This window comes from Sturnira hondurensis, unplaced genomic scaffold (assembly GCF_014824575.4).
Source record: "Sturnira hondurensis isolate 20B ecotype Veracruz unplaced genomic scaffold, ASM1482457v3 Scaffold0006734, whole genome shotgun sequence".
Lineage (NCBI taxonomy): Eukaryota > Metazoa > Chordata > Mammalia > Chiroptera > Phyllostomidae > Sturnira > Sturnira hondurensis.
Genome location: NW_028079365.1, coordinates 1 through 27,059, shown reverse-complemented (window position 1 = coordinate 27,059; position 27,059 = coordinate 1). Strand labels below are relative to the sequence as shown.

The window sequence follows — 27,059 nt, the reverse complement described above, 5'->3', positions numbered from 1 at the left end:
AGACCTAGGGCTTTTCAACACTCAGGAAAAGATCAGGAGCTGGTTTATAGGCAGCTAGTGGGGAGAAGATAATTAATGAGTGATAGAGGTAAGGAATCCCATGATCAGAATAGAGTGTTTTTCTTGTGGTATGGTAGTTGTGATGACAAGGGATCGCATAGGATGGCAATGGGGTAGTCTGGAAGCAGAAAGCACCATGTCACTGTCCAGTTTCCCTTCTCTTCCCTCCCTTTCTTTCTCCTCTCCTTCTCTCCTTCTTTATTTGTTTAAAAGATTTTTTTAAATTTTTAGACAAAGGGGAAGGGAGTAAGAAAGAGAGAGGGAAACACCCACGTGTTGTTGCCTCTCATGTGCCCCCTACTGGAGATCTGGCTGGCAACCCAGACATATGCCTTGATCTGGGAATTGAACCCTTAACCCTTGGGTTCACAGGCCAGTGCTCAATCCACTGAGCTACACCAGCCAGGGCCATTCATTTTCTGTCTTAGCAAGTAATATATACATGTGGTTTAAATATATGTGTATAATTTCACCATATATACAATGTATTTACATAAATGCATTATATATATATATATTTATGTATATTAAAAGTACAGAAGGGTTTAAGATGAAAAACAACAGTCTCCTAAGTTCCTATCCTCAGCCCCTCCCCAGAAGCAATCCCTTTTAACTCTTATGGCCATTTTTTCTGGTGGTCTCCATATCTAAATATAGTAAGTGTGTATTTATCAGTAGACTTTTGTTATCAATTTTAGACTTTACTGACTTTTTACTATAGTATATTAAATTTTATTTCCCTTCCAGTTTTAAACAAGTGGGGAGATGAGTGCTATCTAAAAACCCCTGTGAACCATTGGTCCCAACAGTAACTTTTATTGCACAATTGGTAGACAAAGTTTGTAATCTCTTTATATGATATTAACTCATTTAATAACAAGGTAGGTTACAGGGACTAATAATAAAAAAGGAAGATAGAAACTTAAAAACCAGAAAGATAAAGACAATCCTGGACCTTCCCCGCCAAACACGTTCAATAGTAAAATAGCAGTTTTAAAAAAAAGCTAATTGTGAGGCACTGGAATTACAACTGTCTCCTTTAATTGCCAGCAGTGGGTAGGTGGGCCTGGCAGGCTCACCAAGAAAACGCCAGTTAGACCCCCATAAGCCCTGGCGTAAAGCGAGCCAGGACCACGTGGTATCGACGGGCGTCACTCTCCCGTCTTTCTCCGTGCAGTTTCTATGGTATTCTTCCCAGCCCCCGCCCCTTTGGTAGCGGCAGTCACAAGACCTGCTCCTGGTTTACGGCAGGTGACCACGTGATCCTAGCCCGCAGTCGGGTGGCTGCGGCGAGGTATCCACATTCCTGAAGGGCGGGCGGTGAGGTCGTAAACGTCGCCGCCGGCGGTCTTTCCCGGTAGGGCGGGCTTGGGAACAACGAGCTGGCTGAGGCGTCCATGGCTTAGTGCTTACATGAGTCTGCTCTTTCTGCCAGGTCTGCCTTGGTCATCCCCACCTCTTTGCGGGTGAAGTCACCTTTGGGTTTCGAGACCTTGGGGTGTGAGGCCCCAACTCGAGACCTCCCCCTTCCCTCTCACCCTCCATCTCTTCTTTACACCACCGGATCACTTAGCCTTTGAGCCGGCCAGCGTGGCCTTACCTTGCGGCCAAGTTTAAGGTGGTAAAGGTAACCGTGGGGCAAGCAGCCCCCAGTGGACAAAGGCAAAGGCGCGAATAGAGCAGGCTGAAGGGCCGCATGCGATAAAAATAGGCGGCTAAGGGGGTGAACAAGGAGAAAAAAAGGAAAAGAGTACTGCGGTTTTAGAAGGGACTGGAAACGACTTGTTGCACGATGGAAGAATCTGACTCTGAGAAAAGGATGGAGAAAGAGAATCTGGGGCCGAGAATGGATCCTCCCATTGGGGAACCGGAAGGATCGCTTGGGTGGGTGAAGGGTATTATGCCAAATCTGGGGGGAGGGGTTTCTAACCGAAGAGAGTATTGTGAATTAGAACAGACCACCCACGATAACTTAACTTCTGTTTACCAGTAAGGTGATGGGTACCATACTTTCTGTGACAGGGTAAACTACAGATAATTGGTTGGTAACTGGGCCAAAAGAACTCTTGAGACAGGGACAGGCCTAATGTGAGTCCTGAGAGGTGTGTTCTGAGTAAGTTCTGCATTGTTTTGAATTATCAGTAAAGGAGATTTGGCATCACCATATTGAGGATAAGACTGAAATGAGGGTTGGTATTTCCTGGTCGGAGATCAGTGGCTTGAGAATGTTTTCTGTGCCAATTTGTACCTGAAATTGAGTCCTATATTTTATATGCTTTGTGCCTGTAATGAAAGAAAGAAATATGACTTAAGACAGCTGCAGGGCTAAAAATGCTCCCAGATTTTTAAAATAGGAGGCTGGCTTAAAAAAGAGGGCATTTACATGTGACACTGTTTGATTTATTAAAGCATTTGTGTATGTTGCTTTGATACTATTATTTGAAGATTATGAAAAATTGAATCTTGAAATTCAATGGCTCATTTATATCCCTAGAAAAATCTTAACTAGGTGCTATCTCCTCAGCATGTAATTAGGGGATAGGGAGCATAAACCCAGTCTTATAATTTAGGAAAATGAGGGCCTCTACTTAAAATAAGGTCCCACACACAATTGTACTTAGCTGTTGTGCCAAACATGCTCTTGTACATCTCTACACTTACTTGTATTTATTTAATTCCAATTTATAAGGCAATTGGATCATGGAAACTCTGTCTCTTGGTTTGTATTGGCAGGTGGGTGCTGCCAAATCCAGCCATGAAGAAAAAGGTAAGATGGGTTAGGTACATCAAAAACGTGAAGGTAAGGTTAAGAAGTTACTATTCAGGAATTACTATTTGTGCTGTATGTATACCATGTTTCTTGGACTGTTACAAGGAACCTTCTAAATGTTCTCCCTGACTCCTGTCCCTTTCTTTGCTACCTGATTTATTTTTTCTAATATATAAATCTAATTGGGTCATTCACATACTTAATAACTTTTTGTAACTTCCCAAAGCCCGTAGAATAAGATCCAAATGAGTTTGTGGCATTGAATGCCCTTTATAAATTGCTTTCTGACTAAATCATCTGCCACATCTATGCATCTTATCAGCCATACAGAATTTTTCTCCAAATTTACAAATTAATTTGCATTTTGTGCAAGCCATCCACACACAGTACACAGGCTTCTGCCTGCACATTGATATTGAACCCAACTCAAATGTTACCACTGTAACGTCTCATATGAGTTCTCCAGATGAAATCAGACATTCCTTCCCTTGTACTCTATGGTACCCCTCCCTTAGGGTTTAGGCAAAATCGGTAAGAGCACATAGCTCTAGAGCAAACTTCTGAAATTTTTGAGCTTTTATGTTCGATTGTAAAATGGTGAAAATATTACCTATCTCATAGGGTTGATAGGAAGTTTAAATGAGCAAATACATATAGAGCATTTAGATAAGTACCTAACAGTTAACCTTGGTAAATCCTTCATAAACAATTGAGGTTAGATTTCTTAAATTAAAAAACAGAAGACATGTATCAGATTTACCCTTAACTGTACTTAATAATTCAGTTATATAAAAAACTCCTGAAAGAGACTGTTTTGATGAACCTGTTTAAAGTTGCTGTCAAAAAGGATGCCTAAAAATGCCAGAAATTTATGCTTGAATAAGAATAACACCAAAACTTTTGTAACAACTTTAGACTGTCTCATCAGTAATATTTCCCTAGTGTAATAAAGTTATATAAATATCTAAATTGAGCTTGAGTGCAGTACACTTTCATTAATGCTCCCTATATTTGTAATTAGAAATTTTTATAAATTGTCTCGATATTGAAGTTAGAACATGTAGATACACCCCTTTCATTTAAAAGCAATATAATTGGAACTTTATGTTTCAATAAATTTGAAAACACTCTTAAAATTCACCTTATCCAATTCCCTCCTAGTGCAAGAATCTGTAGCATCTTCAACAGGTGTTTTTCTGCCTTAATTATATGCTGACATTGACAGGAAGGCTATTCACCTTCATAAGGCCAGCCTTTCCATTGGACAATTCTCATTGTTAATAACATCCTTGTTTTATACCTTTGTTTTGATAGCTTGTTCATTCATTTGATGAACATATTTTTAAAAATATTTTATTTATTTATCTTTAGAGGGGAAGGGAAGGAGAGGAGAGAAATATCAATGTATGGTTGCCTCTCGTGAGTCCCCTGCTGGGAACTGGCCTGCAACCCAGGCATGTGCCCTGACTCAGAATCGAACCGCGACCATGTGGTTCGCAGGCCTGCGCTCAGTCCACTGAGCTACACCAGCCAGGGCTTGATGAAGATATTTTGAGCGTCTGTTACGAGTTAGACACTGGAGATACAAAGGGGATCCTCCCTTTCATTCAGGACCTCAGACCAAAAAATGGATAACTGCAGTGTGTTATGGTCTTTGCAGTGCTGTAAGAGCATCCCCCAGGCTGGGTAGCTCAGTTGGTTAGAGCATCATCCCTATATGCCAAGGTAGCAGGTTTGATCCCCAGTCAGGGCACATATAAGAATCAACCAATAAATGCATAAATAAGTGGAACAACAAATCTGTGTCTGCCTTTCTGTCTCTCTGTTTCCCCTCTCCCTTATTCTCTCTAAAGTCAATTAATATATAAAAATTAAAAAAAATCGTGTCATAGAAGGAGAGAGGTAAGACATATCTAAGCTGCTTTAGGGCATTGGGGTCAGAAGCTTTTTGAGGAGGTGATCACTGAACCAAGTTTTGAAGGATGAGTGAACTTGGTTAAAGAAAGAAAAGGGAATGGAAAGTTATTGAAGGAGAGTGTAACTTGAAACAAAGACATTGAGCAGGGGTCCCTGAAGCTATGAGAGCAACCAAAGGAACAACATGCAGTTTAGTTCAGTATGGCTGGACTGTAAAAGTTCTGGGCCAGGAGGATCAGAAGATAAGGGCAGAGGAGTAAATAAGCCAGATCAAGGAGGTAGTTATAGATACTTTAAGGGCTTGATCCTATGTTGGCCATGGGACACTGTAAAAAGAGAGAGTAATGAACAAAATCATGGAGGTAAGTAGGATGAGATCAGTGGCAGAGATGGAAATGTTGACATTGAGCAGAAGGAAGAACTTTGTTACATTAAAATCTCCTGCCCTGTAGTTTAATGCACAGGTGGCAAATACAAGGTCCAGCCCCCCATCTTGTTTTATCTGACTAGGCACCTTGTTTCTACCTGGTGGCAGCACCAAGCTCTTGCTTAACTGTTACGGAGTAGCTACATGTATACGGTCTTAAAATTACATTTAGCCTTTTGGAGGCAACTGGGAGGCTGATGTGGCCCCCGGTGAAAATGAGATTAACACCCCTGGTTTAGTGCATAACACGTTAGATTATGAGAGATCAGGGCTCAATTTTCTTTGAAGTTGGTATGTTTCTAATATAGTTTTGAACATGTGATAGCATATATTAATAGCATAATAAATTCACTGCAATTCTATTGCCAAGAGGATGTGAGACTCATGACAGCTAAGTACCTGGCCCCTGGAATTCTAGATACCTCTGCCTGTACTGTAGGTTGAGGAATTAGTTATCAGTAGCTGGACCAGGTTGTTGGTACTATCACTTCAGGAAAACATCAAGTACAGGAGAGAAATAGATCCCTTTAGACTTGATTTGCTCTAGATTGCTAATTTCTTTCATTATTTTTCCCACTTTGTCCTTAGGTGCTGTTGATGGGTAAAAGTGGGTCTGGTAAGACCAGCATGAGATCTATTATTTTTGCAAATTATATTGCCAGAGACACACGTCGACTTGGTGCAACAAGTAAGATGTTTTATCGTATTGTAAAGCCAGGTGACCTTAACTATTAATGATTTGCATAACACTCTTGGTTGCAGTTACTTGGGGATGCAGCGGTTGAGAGGTATCTTTTGCAGCATGTTTTCCCCTTTTTTTCATTTCTTCTCAGAGGTGTGTGGCCTAATTCTGGTTACTGCTGCTTGCTTTGTTGGGATGGCTCTTTCTTTCCTAGGTTGCTTACCAAGCGGGATGCCTTTGCCCAACTTCCTTTTTATCCTGCTCTTTCTGAAACAAGCGTAGGGACCCGTTTGTTTATTTGTTTTGGGGGGAGATGTTTGTTTGTAACTGTCATTATATGAAGGGAAATTAATTGATAGGTATTAACAAGTATAAAAGTAAAATCGCAGAAGATTTTTTTAAAGCAATAGTTAGTGCTAGTCTTCATTAAAAGGTTAATTCCTGGGGATGGGGGTTTGCGAGAGGGAGGTTAACCTAATCTGTACTCTGCTGCTTCTATTCCTGGATATACATCAGTGTTCTCCCTAGAGTTCAATTTTTGACTTGAAAAATGATTCATTGCCCTTTATGGTTTGAATATTAAATCTGGCTTCATAGTATAGGCTAGCTGGGCTGCCAGTGGATCCGTACTCCTGAGAGACCCCTTTTGTCTCTAGGCTGTAATGCCATTTCATTTTGCAGCATCCCAGCATTTCTGGATTCTGCCCTGATCCTTGGCCTCTAGGTGATGAAACCATTGCTCCATCTGGCTTTTAGCAATTCCAGATCTGAGTTTGAAGCGGCTTGAATGCTTTTAGAGACAAGTCACCTACTACTTCATAAGGATCTCACTCTGGTTTCAAAAACAACACATCTTTTTAAAACACCTTATGTTCCACATGCTGAGATTCAAAGGAGAAGGAAACCTCATTTCTGTTCTTAAAGTACTGAGAGTATAGTATAGACTCTGGGTTGGAGCAGCTCTAATATTTCCCTTTACTTCTGCTAGCTGTCCCCTTTCCATTCTTTTGAGCCTCTACAAATACTTAAGCACGATTAATGTCTCAATCTATCCTAGCCATCTTTTCTCTCCCAACTCTTACCTTCCTTAAGCTAAACATCTCCAGTTCCTTCATCTGTTCCTCATTTGACATTATTTGGAAGAATTTTTAAGGACTTATTTGAACATGTGTACATTTTTCTTAAAGTGCTAAGACGTGAATATTGATGTGGCCTAATCAGGCAGAGTAGGACTATTACATCTCTTCTTCTGGGCAGCATAGTCTAGCTCTCTTTTTGTGGAATGACTTTCATTAGACTGAGTCATACTAAAAACACCCAATTTCTTTTCACATATATATTATTATTAAAACACATATTCTCCTGATTATTACACAGTTACTATTTTGAACCTAAGAATAAATGCTTACCTCTATTAAGTCATTCAGGTTTGTTTGTTTTAGTCCATGATATGTCCTTCAACCGGTGTTGGTTAACTGAAGTCCAGAACAAGTCACTGTCTCACTGGGCCTCAGGTACCTTATCCGTAGGAAAGAGCTTGGATCCTCTTTTTATTTTAGCTACTTATTCTCTTATCTGATATGTTAGCCATTCCTCCTAGCCTTTGTACAGTTTGTACTTTGGATAAGCATCTCCTCTGGTTTTCATCTAAGTGTTCATCAAGAATTTTGGTCAGGGTAGGGTCCTTTGGCCTGTCATACCTCAAGAGACTTCCTTCTAGAAAGTACCTGTTCAGTTTTATCCCTGTCTATGCTAAATTTTTTTTCTGTTCTTCCAAGTTAAATATCTAGACCTAATAATCATACGCTTTTAGTAGATTAGAGGAAGCTAATGTTTATTGCATGCTATGTTACTTACTTTAGTCCTTATATTACAATAATTTCATTTTAATAGGTGAAGAAAGTATGACCTAGAAGTTAAGCTCACCCAACTTGTAAGCATTTGGGCTAGAGTGTCAGTCTATGCTCCTGCTCTATTCATTATACTACAACCACAATTCTGTGAAGACCACTTTCTCTTTGTGTTTTAAATTCTGCACATTTTATTGAAGTGACTTTTTTTCTAGTTCAATTTAATATTTTTGTATTCAGCTAGTTAGCAGAGTTGATGGAACACCCTAAGTCTGGTGAATAGTCTTTCAACCAGCTTGTTGCAAATTATATGACTCTATGTACATTAAAGCAAGCCATTTATTCAACAAGTGCTTTTCTGGAGCTTCCTGTGTGCCAGGCACTGTGAATGGGACAGAGCTCTTCCCTTAAGGATATCTCAAGTGGGACCTTTATTGATAATACTTTGTTAGTAGTTACTGCATTTCCTTAAAGGTAGTAAAACTATACTTTAAAATATTATGTTGGCCTTAATGCATTCGTGTTTCATTAGCTAGTTCATAGTTGCTGAAGAAAGGTCTGGTTCTACTGTTTAACTTATAGACCAATTAAAAATACACATAGTGCATCAATTTTTACTTGCTATTCCTTTTTATGCAACTTATTATTTTCTTTAAAAGTAGTACAAGAGTATTTCAAAACACTACATCACCTTTAATGTTTACTGTTTTTCTAGATTGTTATTGATGAAAAAATCCAGTTGTATTTTGTTAAACTTAGAGCCTACTTTGTTTTGAAATTTGAAGTAAGGATGCAGAGTGGTGGTATAATGAATTTATTAGGGGGCTGTTAAAATGTGTTGTTGGAAGAGTAAACTTGTTAATAAAATATGACTATGAAGTATTTTAGTCTAAAACACTGTTGACAGCTCAGATTTCTTACCTTCTCAAAATTCTCTGTTCCCTTGGCTTTTATTTAATGCTTTTATTTAATGCTTTTATTACCCTGGTTTTCTTCCTTTATCTTTAAATATCCCTCCCCCTTTTTAAAGAATATTTTCTTCTTTCTGCCCCATAAGTGTATGTGGTTTCCTGAAGCTCTGTTCTTAGTTCTTTCTAGTTGCTTTAATAACAGCAGGACAAGAAGACTAGGAGAGCCAGGGGGCTGTATAGGAGGCATGAGACTAAGAGGGAGACAGAAAGTGGGGTTTAGATTGTAAAGTGCCTTATAAGCTACGTTAGGTAGTTCGAACTGAGAGTAGAGGGCAGCCCCTAGAGTATTTCAGACAAGATCGGGCGCGTTCAGGGTGGTATGGCCCGTAGACAGCCCCTAGAGTATTTCAAACAGAAAAGTAACACAGTCACATTTTATTTTATTTTTTAAAAAAGATTTTATTTATTTATTTTTAGAGGGGAAGGAAAGGAGAGCGGGAGAGAAATATCAATGTATGGTTGCCTCTCATGCATCCCCCACTGGGAACTGGCCTGCAACCCAGGCATGTGCCCTGACTGGGAACTGAACTGCGATACTCTGGCTTGTAGTCCCGTGCTCAATCCACTGAGCTACACCAGCCAGGGCACATTTTATTATTTTTGATTTACAGCTTTAATGACAAGAGTAATACTTGTGAAAAATTCAAACATCAAAGAAGTGTAGAAAGTCTGTTCCTTTCCTCATTCTCAGGTCTACTTCCTGGGGACAACCACCATTGGTAGTTTGAAGCTACCCTCTGGCCTTTTCCCCCCTAGGTATATGCAATCATACATATATGGAGAAATTTTTTCTTTTAAAAGAAAACTGAAATAAAAATCTGTATCTGGGAGAGATCATTATGTCTGTAATATGGAGGATAGATTGAGGGTAGGCCAAGGTAGAAACAGATTAACAAGTTAGGAAACTATTTTAGTAGACCAGGTAAGAGATCATGGAGTGTTAACTTGAATTAGGGTGGTAGTCATAGATACGGTGAGAAGCCAGTGGATTTGGGATGTATTTAAGAGGTAGAGTCAACAGGACTTGCTGGTAGGTTTGGAGGGAATGGTGGGGTAAAAGAGGGGACTTAAGAATGAAGCTAAGGTTTTGGCTTAGACAGCTGGTTGAATTCACTAAGATGGAGAATACTGGAAGAGGAATAGATTTTGTGGGAAGTATGGGAAGATGATGAGTTATATTTGGGTACACTGAGTTTGGGATACTTGGGGTTTAATCAAGTGAAGATGTCCAGTATATGATTCAGAAAGGGAGAAGAGAAATCTGTGTTAGACATACATATTTATGAGTTATCAGTTATCAAATGGTCAATAAAATAATATGAATGGACTAGCTTGCCTGGGAGAATACATAGAGAAAGAGTAGGTGGCCAAAGATGGAGTCCTGAAGAACTCTAACATTTAAGGGACAGAAAGAAGAATAGGAGCCTGTGAAGGAGGATCTGCCAGGGAGGTTGTAGGTGTGACATCCGAAGCCGAGAGAAGAGAATTTTTTGAGAAGTGTAGTCAACAGTGTCATACTGTAGAAGGTAAGATGAGAACTAAAAAGTCCACTGGATTTGGCAATGGGGCCATTGGTCACTTTATCTGTGATAATGGGAGTAGAAACCGGATGTCTATTCCATGTGCTCCATATCTAAACAGTCACTGAATCCTGTCACTTTTGTTATTGTTTTTCCCTTTCTCAGTAGCACTTCTTTCCATTTTTTTTTAGTACTAGACCGTTTACATAGTCTTCAAATTAATAGCAGTTTGAGCACCTACTCTCTCGTAGACTCTGTTGGAAATACAAAGACATGTAAGATATGATTCCTTTTCCAAGGAGGGGGAAGTAAAGGGGAAAAGGGAAGTAGTTTGAGCACCTACTATGTGCCAGGCACTTTATGTATGATAACCCTTTTAATCTTCACAATAATCCTGTAAGGGCAGTAGTACCTCATAGCTTTCTTAATAGAAGAAGAAACTAATACTTAAGAGGTTAAGTGACTTGCCTAAGGTCACACAGAGAAGTAGAGCTGGCATTTGAACTAAGAGCTGTTTGACTCCAATGCCCATTTTAAAAATAATGCTTTGCTGCTTATGACCGAGTTTATGAGCATGTAAAATTGCACAAAAGTTAGGTAGCAGTCACTTTAAGCAACAATTTCAAAATAGTCCTCGAAGAAACACCACTGTGTTATTGATTGGCTATATCACATAAAGTTTAAAGGTGGTTGCTAGACTTAATTTCTAGGATAAGAATTTTTACTATTCCTTCTTGTGACTTTTAGTGCCTGGCAGAGAGTAGATGCTTAATAATTGTTTGAATGAATTCAGAGGGAGTGATGACGGTAAGTGGGGGTGGCCAGGTAGGGCTTTTAGAGAAAGTGGATTTTAGTTGGGTCTTAAAAGATGAATCTAAGAAAGGTGGGGAGGACTGTCTAGGCAGATGGACAGAGTAGACAAAGTATAGGGTGAGTGGGAGGGAAGTGTAAGGCAGAGGTCGCAAACAGGCACTGAGGCCTCTAGATGTGTTTTGTTTGGCCTGTACAGTGTTTTAGAAAAATTGGAATTAGATATAAATTTGTAAAAGTCCCCATAAAAGTCTGACTTTCCCACTACTATTGAAAAACTCAAAGATCTGTTAACCCTGAACCCATGTTCCTACATGGCAAATAAGCTAGAGCTAAGTAATTGCCACCCACTCCGTCGTTCCCTTGGGTGAGTGTTTACTCTCCATAAATGATTAGCTTTGCTCTCCTACACTTACTGGCCTGGCCCATATCAGCAAGTTTGCGACCCCTGATGGAAGGTCTGTTGGGGGTTGGGGAGGTAGTGGGATTTGGGAGGACTATGAATAAACCAAATTGGACTGGAGCAAAAGACATTATTATTTATGTGCATAATTGGGGAATATAAAGGTAGATTGGAAGCCAAATTCTGAAGGACCTTGAATGCCCCCCTGTAGATGTAGAGGATCCATTGAAAGTTCTTTGATCGGGGAGTGACATGTTCAAAGTGGTGTTAAGAAGATGAACCTAGCAGTAGCCTATAGGATGAAATAAAGTGGGTAAGGCTTCTTGGTGGAAGGTAATTATGGAGCTGCTCTCGGTGTGTAGGCTTGAGAAGAGAAAGGCCTTCCTTAATGTTAGTGGCAGGTTGTAAAACAAGGAGTGGAATTGAGTGAGATTACACAGGAATAGCAATGAATTGAATGTGAAATTGGTTGGGTCAGTAGCAAAGTAAGGAATGGAATAGGGGAGTAAATATGGTTATATCATGTTTTTTTGGTATTTTTTTGTTTTTAAATATTGTGTGTGTGTGGAGGGCGTTGGTAGGGGCAGGTAGCTCAGGGAAGAGCTATTAAACGGTATACATTTCTGTCTTATATGTTGAAATTTTAACATTAGTAGTAGTATAATTGGAAGTTGTTTCTGCTCTAAGCACTAAACTACTAAAAAGTAAAATGACTTACACAAAAGCCAGTTCTATAGCTGAGGGTAGTTTGGGTGCCTACCTTGCCACTAAACCATGCTACTAAGCTGAAAATCACCTTCTTGTGGCTTTGAGCATTTCACTCCACTTTGGTCCTTCTCAATTCTGGGGGTTAATGCTTTGCTTATGTTGAACTTCACTGCGCATGCTGCAATTACTAGATTTGTTACATTTATCTTCCAGTTGATGTAGAACATTCCCATGTTCGATTTCTGGGAAACCTGGTGTTGAACCTGTGGGACTGTGGTGGGTAAGTACCATCTGATTACCTGTTTGTGAGGCCACTGACGGTGAGCACGACATCTAGTTTACTCAGCATGGAGTATACACTAGAGTAACTATAACTCAGAATAATACATTGGATAAGAATTTCTTTAGAATTGTTGTTTATTAAATAAAGATCTCTGACTATATCTCAGCCCAGTTTGCTGTGTTATCTTGGATTGATCATTTAAACTCTCTGAGCCACAGTTTCTTCATCTATATGGTAGGGGTAATGATGATGTCAACTTACAGGATCGTTCTGATGATTCAGTAAGGAGATATATATATATGAATCATAGCCACGTGCTTCACAAACTAGATATTGTTAGTTCAGTGTTTCCCAGCTTGCAGCATAGAACCAACCATGGACTAGTTGCTCAATGAGTATTTGTTAAGAAAAAATAGCCAAATATTCCAAAACATAATCACTCCATTATTGGGGGATGCATCACTTAACATACTAGCAGATTTCTCCATACAAATCCTTCCTCATTATTATTACTTCCAGTTTTGTAATCTGTGTCAAAATTAGTCCAACTCCCTTACTATTAGGCAATAAGATGTTAATGTCATTTTTACACCTAAGGCAGCTGAGGTGCAGTGAGATGATGTATCCCCTAAGGTCACACAGCCATTTAAAAATAGCAATGTATCACCTGAGGAAAAATACCTTGCCGTTATTACATGGCCACGTGACCTTAGGAGATACATAATCTCAGGACTAGAAGTGAGGTTCATGATTTTTTTAAATAAAAAAATCTGAAATCTGGTTTTTGCTACACATCTGGTCATGGAGAACTTCTTGGGAAGTGGTACACAGCCTGAGGGACAAAGGACAACATTCTGCTAAAAAGTTACCTTGGAGTCATTTTCATATGATTTAGAGTGGTTTGAACAGCCAACGTGTTATTTAAAACTTAATTAAGGAGTGTAGCTGAAACTCCTGTAGAGGTATGACTATAGTTTTCTTCTTTAAATTTTGTTTTATTTTTTCAAATTCTTTAGTCATTTTTCTTACTGTATTTATTTCCATTACCCTTTATCCCCCTTATACCACCCTCACTCCCTGCAGTCACCACACTTGTCCATGTCCATGAACATGTCCTTTTTCCTTGATCCCTCCACTCCCTAACCTACCCTGTGAGAGCTGTCTGCCTGCTCTCTATTTGTGAGTCTGTCTCTATTTTGCTTGTTAGTTCAGTTTGTTCACTAGATTCTACATATGAGTGAAATCGTATGGTATTTGTCTTTCTCTCACTGGCTTATTTCACTTAACATAATGTTCTCCAGGTCCATCCATACTTCACAAAAGGTAAAACTTCTTTTTTATGACTGAGTAGTATTCCATTATATAAAAGTCCCATATTTGTTTTATCCACTCATCTACTGATGGACACTTGGACTGCTTCTATATCTTGATGATTGTAAGTAATGATGTGATGAACATAGTGGCACTTAAGTTCTTTTGATTAGTGTTTCAGGTTTCTTTGGATAAATTCCCAGAAGTGGGATCACTGGGTCAAAAGGCAGATCCATTTTTCATTTTTTGAGGTAACTCTATACTGCTTTCTGCTGTGGCTGCACCAAGCATATCCACCAACAGTGCAAAAGGGTTCCCCTTTCCCAGCACTATTGTTGATTTATTGATGATACCCATTCTTACAGGTATGAGGTAATATGTCATTGTGTTTTTAATTTGCATTTCTCTACTGATTAGTGATGTTGAGTATCTTTTAATATGTCTCTTGGCCATCATATGTCCTCTTTGGAGAAGTGTCTATTCAGCCCATTTTTAATTGGGTTGTATATGTTTTTGGTGTTGGTTAACCACTTATCAGGTATATCAGTGAATATGTTCTCCCATTCAGTGGGTTATCTTTTCATTTTGTTGTTGATTTCCTTTGCCACACAAAAACTTCTAAGTTTGATGTAGTCCCATTTGTTTATTTTTTCTTTTGTTTCCTTTGCTTGAGAACATATATCAGAAAAAAATATTGCTACAAGCAATGGCTGATATTTTACTGCGTATGTCATCTAGGAATTTTATCATTTCAAACCTAATGTTTAAGTCTTTAATCCACTTTGAATTTATTCTTTTTTAAAAGTATATTTTGCTGATTATGCTGTTACAGTTGTCCCATTTTTTCTTCCCTTTATTCCTCTCCACCTTGCTCCCCCCTCCCACCAGCATTTCACTACCTTAGTTCATGTTCATGAGTTGTACTTATAAGTTCTTTGGCTTCTCCATTTCCTATACTGTTCTTAAACTTCCCTATCTATTTTGTACCTAATATTTATGCTGCTTATTCCCTGTACCCTTCCACTCATTCTTCCCCCTCACCGCTGATAACCCTCCATGTGATATCCATTTTTGTGACTTTTGTTCCTATTCTAGTTGTTTGCTTAGTGTTTTTTCGTTTTTTAAGTTTAGTTGTTGATAGTTGTGAGTTTGTTGTCAGTTTTACTGTTCATAGTTGTGATCTTCTTTTTCTTAGATAAGTTCCTTTAACATTTCGTATCATGAGGGCTTGGTGGTGGCGAATTCCTTTAACATGACTTTATCTGGGAAGCACTTTATCTGCCCTCCCATTCTAAATGATAGCTTTGCTAGATAGAGCAATCTGGGATGTAGGTCCTTGCCTTTCATGACTTGGAATACTTCTTTCCAGCCCCTTCTTGCCTGGAAGGTCTCTTGAGAAATCCGCTGACAGAGTCTGATGGGAACTCCTTTGTAGGTGACTGTCCCCTTATCTCTTGCTGCTTCTAGGATTCTCTCTTACATTTTAATCTTGGCTAATGCAATTGTGATGTGCCTTGGTGTATTCCTCTTTGGGTCTAACTTCTTTGGGATTCTCTGAGCTTCCTGGACTTCCTATGTTGTTCCCAATCTTAAGGGGACAGCTTCTTAATGAAACTGTCAGTGAGTTTGTCACATATGGCCTTTATTATGTTTGGGCATGTTCCCACTACTCCCACTTTGCTGAGAATTTTTATTATAAGTAGGTGTTGGATTTTATCAAATGCTTTTTCTGCACCTATTGATATAATCATGTGGTTTTTATTCTTCATTTCGATGATGTGGATTGGCATATTTATTGATTTGCAAATGGTATACCAACCCTGCATTCTCAGAATAAATTCCCCTTGATCATGATGCTGTATTTGATTTAATATGTTGAGGATTTTAGCTTCTATGTTCATCAGGGATATTGGCCCATAATGATCTTTTTTTGCAAAGTATTTATCTGGTTTTGGAAGTAGAATAATGCTAGTCTTGAAAAATAAGCATCACTAATCATTCCCTCATCTTGAATTTTTTGAGATAGTTTGAGGAGAGGTATTGGTTCTTCTCAGAATGTTTCAGAAAATTCATGTGAAGCCATCTGATCCAGGGATTTTATTTGTTGTTGTTTTTTAAAGATTTTATGTATGTATTTTTAAAGAGAGGGGAAGGGAGAGAGAAAGAAAGGAAGAGAGAAAGAAAGGGAGAGAAACATCAGTGTGTGGTTGCTTCTCACCGCCCCCCCCCCACTGGGGACCAGGGCTACAACCCAGGCATGTGCCCCGACTGGGAATCGAACTGTGACCCTTTGGTTTGCAGCTCGGCACTCAATCCACTGAGCCACATCAGCCAGGTCTAAAAAGTTTTTATTTTTTATTTTTGCTACTCTGTTTCAGTGGTTTTTTTCTTTTACTGTGTCTTCCAAATCACTGACTCGATCCTCAGCTTCATCTAACATACTGTTCATTCCTTTCTGTGTATTACTTAGTTCAGATATTATGTTCTTTATTTCTGACTAGTCTTTTTTTATGGTTTCTGAGTCTTTTTTCGTGCTGTTGAGTATCCTTATAATCATTACTCTAAACTCTGTATCTGATAAATTGCTTGCCTCCTTTTCATTTAGTTCTTCTAGAGAATTCTCTTGTTCTTTCATTTGGGGTCTGTTTCTTTGACTTCCCATTCTGGCTGCCTCTTTGTGTTTGTTTCTGTGCATTTGGTAGATCTGCAAAGACTCTGGTGCAGCTTATGTGAGGTACTGCCTGTGACTGGCTCTGTCAACCTGTTTGGAACTATCAGTGATTCACAGCTTGTTGCTTCTGCTCATGGGCCTGGATGTGTGCCTAAAGAACCAAAGCTGGCTTTTACTGGCACTGGGTCTGGGGTAGGGTCAGCTCAAGTCCCAGAGCTCCCCAAAGGTCTGCCTCCGCTTGCAGGATTTCTCTTAGGCTCGATGTCTGAAATAGCCTCCAGCTGTACTCAGCAGTAGAGATTAATATCCACAGGGTGAGGCAAGAGGGATTCCTGTGCGAGGGGCTATTACTTCCCCTCAGACTGATGCTTCTGGCAATGGAGTGCTCTGCCCTAACAGAAGGATTCTGAGGTATGGGGAATGACTCAGCACAGGAATTCTGGCAGCTGTTACTTCGGTTCTCTCCCCAGACTCACCAACCCCAGAATCTCCTCGTGTGTCTCTAGTCCACTCTGCCCTATCTTTGCCAGTACCCAGAGTAAGTGGCTGTAAATGAAATCCTATGCATTGGCACTTCAAGAGGCTCTCAGAGTCTTCAGCCATCTCTCCTTGGAGGATGGAAACCTTGCTGCTCTTCACACCTGGGTGTTAACTGGGTAACTTTCTGGTTCTTGTGCTCTAGGCTGGGGAGCCCAGCTTGGGGTGTAGACCCCCCCCACCTCTCGGGGTGGGGGACACCCTTCTGGCCACTGAAATGTCCCTGTGGAATTTCTACTGCCACCCATGGGAGCCCGGCCAGTCCTCTTACACCTCCTCACTTCCTGCCAGTCTTGTTGTGGTGGTGTTATTTCTTCTCGGTCCTCGGTTATGAGGATTCTCTCCAGTTAGTGTTCAGTTGGTTACTAAGGATGATTTCTCTACAACTTAGTTGTAATTCCAGTTTGGTCCTAGGAGGAGGTTAGTGTAGCTTCCACCTACTCTGCCACCATCTTGTATCTTTTGACTAGTTAATTCATCAGTAAATAGTAAATGGGCACCTATTCTATGGCAGACTCTTTGCTAAAAGCTAGGAAACAGTGGCAAACAGTAATAGACACATTCCTTGCTTTCATGGAACTTTCTGTTTAGGGAAATGAATGCCATCAATTAAAAAATTCATGCAGACATGTGATGTCACACTTGTAAATATTAAAAAGAACAGCGTTTTGGTATAAGGGCCTGTGATGACTAGATTTATTTGTATGGGAGGTCAGGGGTGGTTTCTCTGAGTGTGTTTGCACTGAAATCTGAAGGGATAAGTTGGAGTTAATGAGATGCAGGAGTAGTGGCACATGAGATACAATGAATGGCATGTGTAAAGACCCGTGGTGGGTAGATCAGGGGCTATGAGAACTGAGGGCGGTCAAAGTATGTTTGGAACACAAGGGAGAGAGGCTTAAAGTGGTGCGTGGTGAAGCTCAAGAAGTAAGAAGTTGTGGTCAGAGCGATTTGTTATTATTTGTCTTTTAATTCGAAGCCTTGAAGTTGTCTTTCACATGGGATAGATCATCAGTACAAGTGAGTAAACTGAGGGCTTGCTTACTACCCAGATTTTTGTTCCCTATTAGACAGGACAACTTCATGGAAAATTATTTCACTAGCCAGCGAGACAACATCTTCCGAAATGTGGAGGTTCTGATTTATGTCTTTGATGTGGAGAGCCGAGAACTGGAAAAGGACATGCACTATTATCAATCCTGCCTGGAGGCCATTCTGCAGAATTCTCCAGATGCCAAAATCTTTTGCTTGGTGCACAAAATGGATCTGGTGCAGGAGGATCAACGGGACCTGGTAAGACACAGAAAGGGCGCTACAGCAAATGGTGGACATGTTTTGTAAGCTTTCATGGAGGTATAGGTGAATTTGTCTTTTTCTTTTCAGGGAAAAATCTCCACATAAGCTTTCAAACTAAAGTTCTGTCATTTGGTTTTTTTAAACACTCATGAACAAACTGTTCATGGTAAGGGAAAGAGTATTTATTTAAAAGATCACTTTAAGATTAGGTAAGGAGCCTGACCATGTAATATCACTAACTATGTGAACTGCCCCTGTGTTACTGTCCTTCAGGGCAGGCAGTAGCTGTCAAGTAACTGCCAGATGAAGAAATATCACAGCTTTCTTAGGTTAACTTTGGAAACTATGCATCAGTTCAAGTGCTAGTCACACTGAGTTAGGCACAATGGCAAGTTCCTTATCTGTACACTGCGTACACTGCATTGATACGGTGTACTGATCTTCTTTTCTAGCGTGGGCGTTAGTACACATAAATTTAAACCAGAAGCAGAAGAGACACAGTAGAAAGGGCAGACTCCCAGCTAGCTACAGGACCTCCAAGATTGGCAAGTCACAAAATAGTCTAGCTTTAGTTTGCCCAATGTAAAATAAGAGGATTGGATTTTAAAGTCTAGGCTGAAAGAGAGGGTCCTCTGTTTTTAAGGAATAAGCATGAGGAAACAGTTTTAGAATATGCTGGTGATACAGAAGAACTCAGTTCCTCTGCAGGTTGGAGCCTAGGATTCTAAGGGTCTCCTTTATTTAACTAAAGGATTTTTTTGGTAATAGTTGTGGTCAGGAATTCTTTTTTCCCATAACTAGTTACAGTATTGCCTCCAGTGTTCCAGTGTTTGGGTATGTTTTCTTGTTTCTAGGTTAGTTTATAGGCTTTTGAAAACCACTGGACAGAGTTCTGTATTTGATTCTGAAAACGACTTTGAGTATCTAATCTCTATTCCTTTCTCCCTCTCTCACTTCATTTTAATTTTATTTTAGTCCAGCTGAAAATCTGCATGTAGCTTGGGGCTTGAGTATCTGAGTGCTTTGATTCTTGCTGTTCTTTGTTTTCTGCTGTTTGTTTTGTGTCCTTTACAAAAATCACTTCATTTCTTGTCACAATTAGTAATAGAAAAGCCTAGAGCATCCAACAAATGATCTCATGGATTTTTAAATTCTAACTGTAGTGATCAACTTATCTAAATACTTGTACAAATCTCTCCAAAGATACATTAATTTTCTTTGTGGGATTTTCAACTAAATTAAGAAAAGTATATTCTGTTTCACCAAAGATTCAGACTTGGAAGTTTTGAAGTAAAAATGACTAGGTTGCTTCCCTAAATATCAATTTCAAGTGAGATAGACATTTCTCTCTGGGAATTAGTCAGGGTTCCTTACCGAAACAGAGCCAATAATAAGTGTGTTCACGTAGATGGATAGATAGCAAGGGGTGGGGAGAGAGATTGGTTAATGGATTTTAAGGAATTGACTCATGCAATTGTGGGGACTGGCAAGTCTGAGATATTTGCTGCAGGCCTGTAGGCTAAAGAATCAGTAAAGATAAGGTATTGCAACCGGAATCCGGAGGCAGTCTCCAGACAGAATTCCTTCCTGGGGATGGTGATTTTTCCTTTTGAAAGCTTTCCCCCTACATCAGGGAGGGGAATCTGCTTTAAGTCTACTGATTCAGATGTTAAGCTCCTCTAAAAAAATAACTTCACAGCAAATATCTAAACTGGTATTTTACCAAACATTTGGGTACCGTGGCCTAGTTGATGCACAAAATGAACCATCACCACGTGTATACGCACTTACTACACACTCACCTATTCATGGAAAATTGTGTGTATTTGTATGAATAGATATTTTCCATATGTTTGTGGGCACATACACAGATACACATGATGAATAGATTTTTGTGTGTGTGTGGGGGGGTGTTTGATCTATATAGCCAAGTAATTACAGTCCAGACAGAGTGCATATATGTATGCATGAGAGCAAGATATCTACAAAGGTTAAAATATTTTGATTTTGAAAGTTTGCATAGGAAATCGATCTTAAAATTACCCAGATTAGGTGATTTAGAATGTTATATGTGTTTTTTTAAGACTACTCTATGTAATAAATCTTACTTTCGAACCTAGTACTCTTAGTGAGCACTCTGCACAGCCAGCACAGGCCTGAAGAATTCCAATAGCTGTTGCACTTTTAGACCTGACCCGAAAACATTTCTGCCATCCTAGTTTCTGACATAATGTACACATTGAAAAGTTCTGAAGAAAGAGGCAATGTTTTCTGTTTCAAATATGCTGAAATAATTACATCAAAGATTTTGCAAAGAGGAGCATTGTATATTCTTATCAGTATGTTGGACTTTTAAATTCAGATTTTTAAAGAGCGAGAAGAAGATCTGAGGCGTCTATCTCGCCCGCTGGAATGTTCTTGTTTCCGAACATCAATCTGGGATGAAACTCTCTATAAGGTATGTATGTTTCTCTGAGTTCCTGCATTTTAGAGCATGGAAAAAAGCCAGAAGGGTATTACCAAGAGGAAAAGATTTAAAACTCTGTCATAGCCATCTAATAAATATGTTGAATTTTTGAAAAATCTATAATAAATCATTTGAAAAATATCAAAATTAACCTTAAGAGATTTTGGTTGTGATCTTAGATTGGGCTAATGTACCTACCAACCACACTGAATTAGCCAGTTTGGTCATGAATAATTTGACACTGATCTTCATGACAGCTGAGGTTTCACTGGCTGTCATCCATTTTGACCCCAGTCTGCTCTCAATGCTGATTGGAGCTGTATCTAATATGCAGGTACTTCTACAGGATATATGCTAGTCTGCCAAAGTTTGGATGGCAGTAGAAGAGCAACATATAAGGGAGAGATCGGAGAAGGGGGTCTTAAATTGAGACATATTAGGCCTAGAATTTGGTAGCTTCCACTTTCATACCAAGTGGAAACTTCCATGCTTTCAACCAGAAAGATTGTTCCCATTGCTGGAATGGATACCATGCTGCTTGCAGCAGTTGCAGAGGTTACAATAATAGCTGTGCTATGGACAGAGCTGAAATTACCTTATTGGCACATGGGTTCCTTATCCTGCTTCCTCCCTTTCTCCTCCTGATCTAGTGATTTGAAACACTGGCTCCTTTAGGTCCTCCTGTGCTCAGACCTTTTCTTTGGACTGCTTCTGGTATCTATTGACAAATCTAACTCCAGATGGGAAAACATTCTTCTCTGTCACTGGTAGCCACAGCCTCAGTATCAACTGCATCTGACGAGTATCGACAACCAGAAGCACAGAAACCTGATTTACCAAGGAGAAAAAGAAAGAAACAAATCGGACTTTAACAGATGGCCATTGCTTTTATTTTTTAACCAATTCATTTTTTCCCCAATATTATGTTGACCCAGCCTCACTCAGATAACATAATTTTTGAGATACCAGTCTAGGAAATACTGTTCTAGATTAATTTGGGTCGAATTTCTCTCAAAGCCTTATTCCCAAAGAACAGGTAACCGTGATAACGATGGACATGACGCACTGATAAGAACCAACTGCGGTGTGAAGGATGGCAATACATAGCACCACCAAAGACATTTGGCTAATCAGAACACTGCTGTGAGTGACAATGTCTCTGCTGTGGTTAGCTTTGGTGTCTTCTCCAAGGTAAATTCAGCAGTGACATTAACACCGACCTGGGAACTTGGAACCTGAAACCCCATGCCTAAGTAATAAAACTAATTGGAACAGAGACATGGCACTACTATTGCTTATATGAATGTTGCATAGAGCTAACTTGAATTTTTATATTCAGTTTTATTCTGCAAGCACTCATCACGTACCTGCTTGATGCTGTAGCACACACATGACTAAGACCAAGTTCCTGACCTCCAGTAGGGGAGAGAAGAACACTATACACCTTACCAGACTAATTAGAGTGAGAGTGAAGGAAGTATTATAATGGAGATTCAAATAAAAGAGCCTTACAAGAATAGCGGGAGGTTGTGGGTAATTTCACATCTTTTCATTAGTCATACTCCTCTAAATGAAGTCCGTTTTAGGCAGAAACACACAGTGTACCATTCGAGATTCCGTAGTTCATACAGCTGAAAATAAACCTTTTGGAATGGTGATGCCACTAATTTTTCTCCTATGTTATCCCATTAAGCGAAGGGACCATTTGTCTATGTGACTGATACTTTCACAAAACTAATTCTTAGAAGGATGTTAAGTACAGCATTATCAGGTTCTGATTTTCAGTGTAGTCTACATTGTTGGATTTAGATATTTGTTGGATGACTGGATTAGAAGCTGGTTTAGCCCAGTAGTGCTCAGAGGTTTCAACTTCTAAAATAACATGGTGGAATGAAGTTATTTTATTTATTTTATTTTTTTATTTTTTTAATATAATTTTTATTTAATTCTTGTTCACGTACAGGTTTCTGTCTTATATTCCCAACCCTGCCCGCCCCCCACCCCATGCTCCCAACCTCCCTCCCCTTTCCACCCCCCACCCTTAGTTATTGTCCATGTGTCTTTTATACTTGTTCATGTGAGTCCATTGAAGTTAATTTTTTTAATTATCGATGTAAAAAAGGTTCTCCAGCATTTTACATAAGTGTTTGAAATTTTTTAAAAACTCCAACTGAAGGCTAAATATCAAACATTAGCTTCATTTTCTCATTTATTTCTTTTATATCATTTGTTATCAGTATTTGGGACTCAGTTATTACCATATTTTTCTGTTGGTATGTTGGGTGTGGTTACTTATTTGCAAAGGTCTGGGACTGGCTACCTGTTAGTAATATCACACCATGTTTCTGTTCTGCTAGGCCTGGTCCAGCATCGTTTATCAGCTGATTCCCAATGTTCAGCAACTGGAAATGAACCTAAGGAATTTTGCTGAAATTATTGAGGCTGATGAAGTGCTTCTGTTTGAGAGAGCTACTTTTCTGGTGAGAACTTTCTGCTCTGTAGATAGACTTCACACTCACCTTCTTTTATTTGGCAACAGAGAACAACATGTTGCCACTTTCAGGGAGAACCTTCTCTCCTCTTGTCATAACATTAGCATGCGTAGCATTATTTATAAGGTAGTATTGTCAGTAAGTGACCTGAGAGGAGGCCTTTGATTTGTAGCTCTTGAGTAGTTAGTGGAACTTAGATTTTTGTAGGTATGCCTTACTACACAGTTTAGATTATTTCTGCAAATTGTTGTTCATTTATGTTGGACTACCCCTGTTTCCTATTGAATTTTATTATGGAATGAGGGTTATTTCCCTGTTGCAGAAAGTTGTATCCACCTCTTTCTCTAAAAGACTGAGTTGAAAACTTTTAACAGGGAAGAAATATTATAGTTAACTCAGTGACGTAGCTAACAGTTCAGCTGGAGAGGTGGAGGAGAAAACAGGCATGTTGGTATTTTAATTCTTGTTATAAAATCATCCTAACTATATTAGAGCCTACTGTATATATAGCCTTGAGAGAGGATACAAAAACCAATGTTATATATATATAAGTAAAATTTTAAAATAACAGCAACAAATTAATTTGAGATATCACAACTACTGCATAAGTAGTTGCTGATCAGCTTAGTAAATGTAACTCTTAAGAGCAGCTTACAGTAAATAATTTGTTTCTGAGCTCTACTAATGCTTGGTGATTTTAGACACATTTCTAAGTTGGTTCCTCTTCTCTAAAATGGAGATAGTAATATCTATATCATTGGTTTTGGCAAGTGACTCAGTTTTGTTTCCTAGTAGAAAATTTTGTATCTCTATATTCATCCTATAGGAAATGCTTGTCTGGTTTTATTAAAATCCAGAAATATGAGGGCAAGTATTTTCAGCTGGCATGGGTGTCCATCCTGAGTAGATTCATTTATGAATAGTCAGTTCTCAGAAGTTAGAATCTTTTAGTTAAGATTTGTAAATATAATACCAAAAGGAACTTGATTACAGGCTTCATTAAAATGAAATACATTAAGTACACCTCAAGAACAGCTAAGAATTTTTATTTACTTCTCCTTTGTGATTTGTAATTTTTTTAAAATCAGAGACCATCCTGTGAAGTATTAAAGTAAAATGAACATTGATTGATTAAATTAGGTGATAAAGAACAACAGCAACAAGCCAAAATAGATTGTATTTAAATGATCCAATAAAATTATAACCAAATCACTGGCTGTTGAAATTATGGATAACATTGAAATTACGTATAATGTTGGCAGTATATGGGACAGGGGAAATGAGACAGTAAGCCAGGTGCCCATGTCTGCCCTAAAATCGGGTGACCAAGAGACTGATTGACAGATGCTTGCCTGGAGGAGTAGCAGAGGGTGAGACGACTACATTGCATGTATTTAAAGGCCTTTGTTCTTTTTTATAGGTGATTTCTCACTATCAGTGTAAAGAGCAGCGTGATGGCAACAGATTTGAAAAAATCAGCAACATTATTAAGCAGTTTAAGCTGAGCTGCAGGTGAGAGATCTAGTGTGATCTGCTTATCTCTGGGAAAAAATGATTGTTATTTTTGAGAGGTTCAGATAACTATAGTGGGTCATACTTCTATATCCAGAATAGTTCCCTCAGTTGAAAAGAAAACTGACTCTAAGGGAGCCTGCAATTGACTGAGTGAATGAAACGTACTGTCCTTTAATGTGAACTCAAGTGATATCAAAGAAGCATATGGAAAATATCTAAGTAGAGTACCCTTTCGAGATGTTTGATCCTGTTTGGGAAGAAATAAAAAATGTCCAAGAGGGTTTGAAAAAGAAGAAAGAAGGATAATTTTCCCTACCAAATACCAAAATTTTATATAAAGCTACAGTAATTAAACTGGAGGTACTGATTTAGGAATGATACAAAATAGTCTAGAAATGTCTAGTCATGTTGTCTTAACTTTGATTAAATACAGTTTGAGTCCTGCCATTGTGAACATAGGAAGATGGAATGGCTGAATCTCGTAATTTAGTAAAGATTTAAGAATCAAAATTCTTATTCTGATAAAACTTTGATGCCCAGACAATAGAATAATGTGTTTATTCCTTCTATACCTTAGCACAAAGGGCACTCTGAGATAGTTGGGCATGTTTAATGCTAACATTTTTAAGAAGAAATATTAAATGACGTGCAGATGTAATTTACCTTTTTTGTTTTAGAAGAAATGGGATCATTTCTTGAATTTCAATGTGACTATAATTCAAAAGCTACTTTCAGTGATAGGAAAATTTCAACCTGAAAAGCTTCTTAAAATTAGAAAAATCTTATATAACATGATTTTATTTTATTTTAAAGATTTTATTTATTTATCTTTAGAGGATAAGGGAAGGAGAAAGGGAGAGAGATATCAATGTATGGTTGCCTCTTGTGCATCCCTTGCTGGGAATGGGCCTGCAACCCAGGCATGTGTCCTGACTGGGGATCGAACCTCGATCCTTTGGTTCTCAGGCTTGCGCTCAATCCACTGAGCTACACCAGCCAGGGCTTATAACATGATTTTAAACGTGGATCTAAGTCTAAACCCACTTTCATTTTACAGTCAATACCAAGTCCTAACTCTCAGTTGCTTTCCAAAACATGTTAAATTCAGCACTAGAGTTTCCTTTGGAAAACAAAGTGAAGTTAGTGACTAACTATCTTAATAAAGTGCTGAATCAAGGTAGAATGCTTTGAAAATGTTTAACCTAAAAGATGAGAATTTCTTGCTATTATTTTATGTTCTTTACTCTTTTCTCCTATAGCAAGCTGGCTGCCTCTTTCCAGAGCATGGAAGTCAGGAACTCTAACTTTGCTGCTTTCATTGATATCTTTACATCCAACACTTATGTGATGGTTGTGATGTCTGATCCATCTATTCGTAAGTTTAAACTTAGCAGATATAGGTTCAGTTTGTTAAATTGTCCTAGAGGTGCTACTTTAGTAGATACTAAGAATCTATTTTGTAATGAGGATGGTTGCACAGAAATATGAATGCACTTAAGGCCACTGGCCTGTACATTTAAAAATGGTTAAAATGGTAAATTCCTTGTTATATATATTTTACTAGAAAAAACTATCTTAGTACTAGTAGTACATATTTTTCTATTCAATAAATGTATATTTTGAAGCTTAAAAATAATTTAGGCTCCCCACAGTATTATATTTTCTTCTTTGCAACTTCAGAAATTGAGTGAATCTGGAGATTTTAAAGAAAAGACAACCCAAATGTATAACTTATGCCATATATGGTATAGATTTTAAAAGACTTGTCAGTCTAAGCTCTGAACTATTAAATATTGAACTGTTTTATATGTCATTGTATATTTCTAAGTACCATATTCCCATATTTGTGTTATGGCCATACAGGGAGGTATTTGGTGCTTCCATGCCATAATTGCCATATCCGTCTCAACCACTGAGATCGAGGTTCTAGCAGTATTTTTGGGATGTTCCCAGAAGATTAAATTATCTCTGATCTACTGGCTTTTACTACCTTAGGTTCATATTAAAATATAACATAAGATAATAGGTTTTATACTGTGAGCCTCCAAAGAAAAGATTTTGAAAATTTTTGATGTTTGAACTTTGTGTTTAAAATATAAACACATCTACATTTTCAGAAAAATTAAACCCTGGTGAACTTGGGGCCTCCTGTTCCTTCGTGTTGTTTGTGACATACCACGTTGAGGGATTTGGCTCTCACTTATTTGCTTATGTGTTTTTATTAGTCACACATTCCTTTGATTGACTGTACCTATTTGTTGGGTATCTCCCCTACCCCTTCCCTCAGCTTCTGCAGCTACTCTGATCAACATCCGCAATGCCAGGAAACACTTTGAAAAACTGGAACGAGTGGATGGACCAAAGCAGTG

At 38.7% G+C, this 27,059-nt stretch overlaps 1 protein-coding gene across 1 annotated transcript; it reads left to right on the top strand.

Annotated features, from left to right (window-relative positions):
* Window positions 1–1,360: 1,360 nt before the first annotated feature.
* Window positions 1,361–27,053, top strand: LOC118990020 (ras-related GTP-binding protein B; the record flags this gene model as incomplete). The annotated part of the gene is made up of 11 exons (XM_037050374.1): window positions 1,361–1,944; window positions 2,794–2,827; window positions 5,763–5,862; window positions 10,389–10,472; window positions 12,332–12,398; window positions 17,991–18,213; window positions 20,579–20,674; window positions 23,041–23,163; window positions 24,596–24,687; window positions 25,950–26,065; window positions 26,978–27,053. Coding segments are annotated over exons 1-11 (1,103 nt in total), but the record flags the coding sequence as incomplete, so codon positions are not given.
* Between the last annotated feature and the right edge of the window lie 6 nt (window positions 27,054–27,059).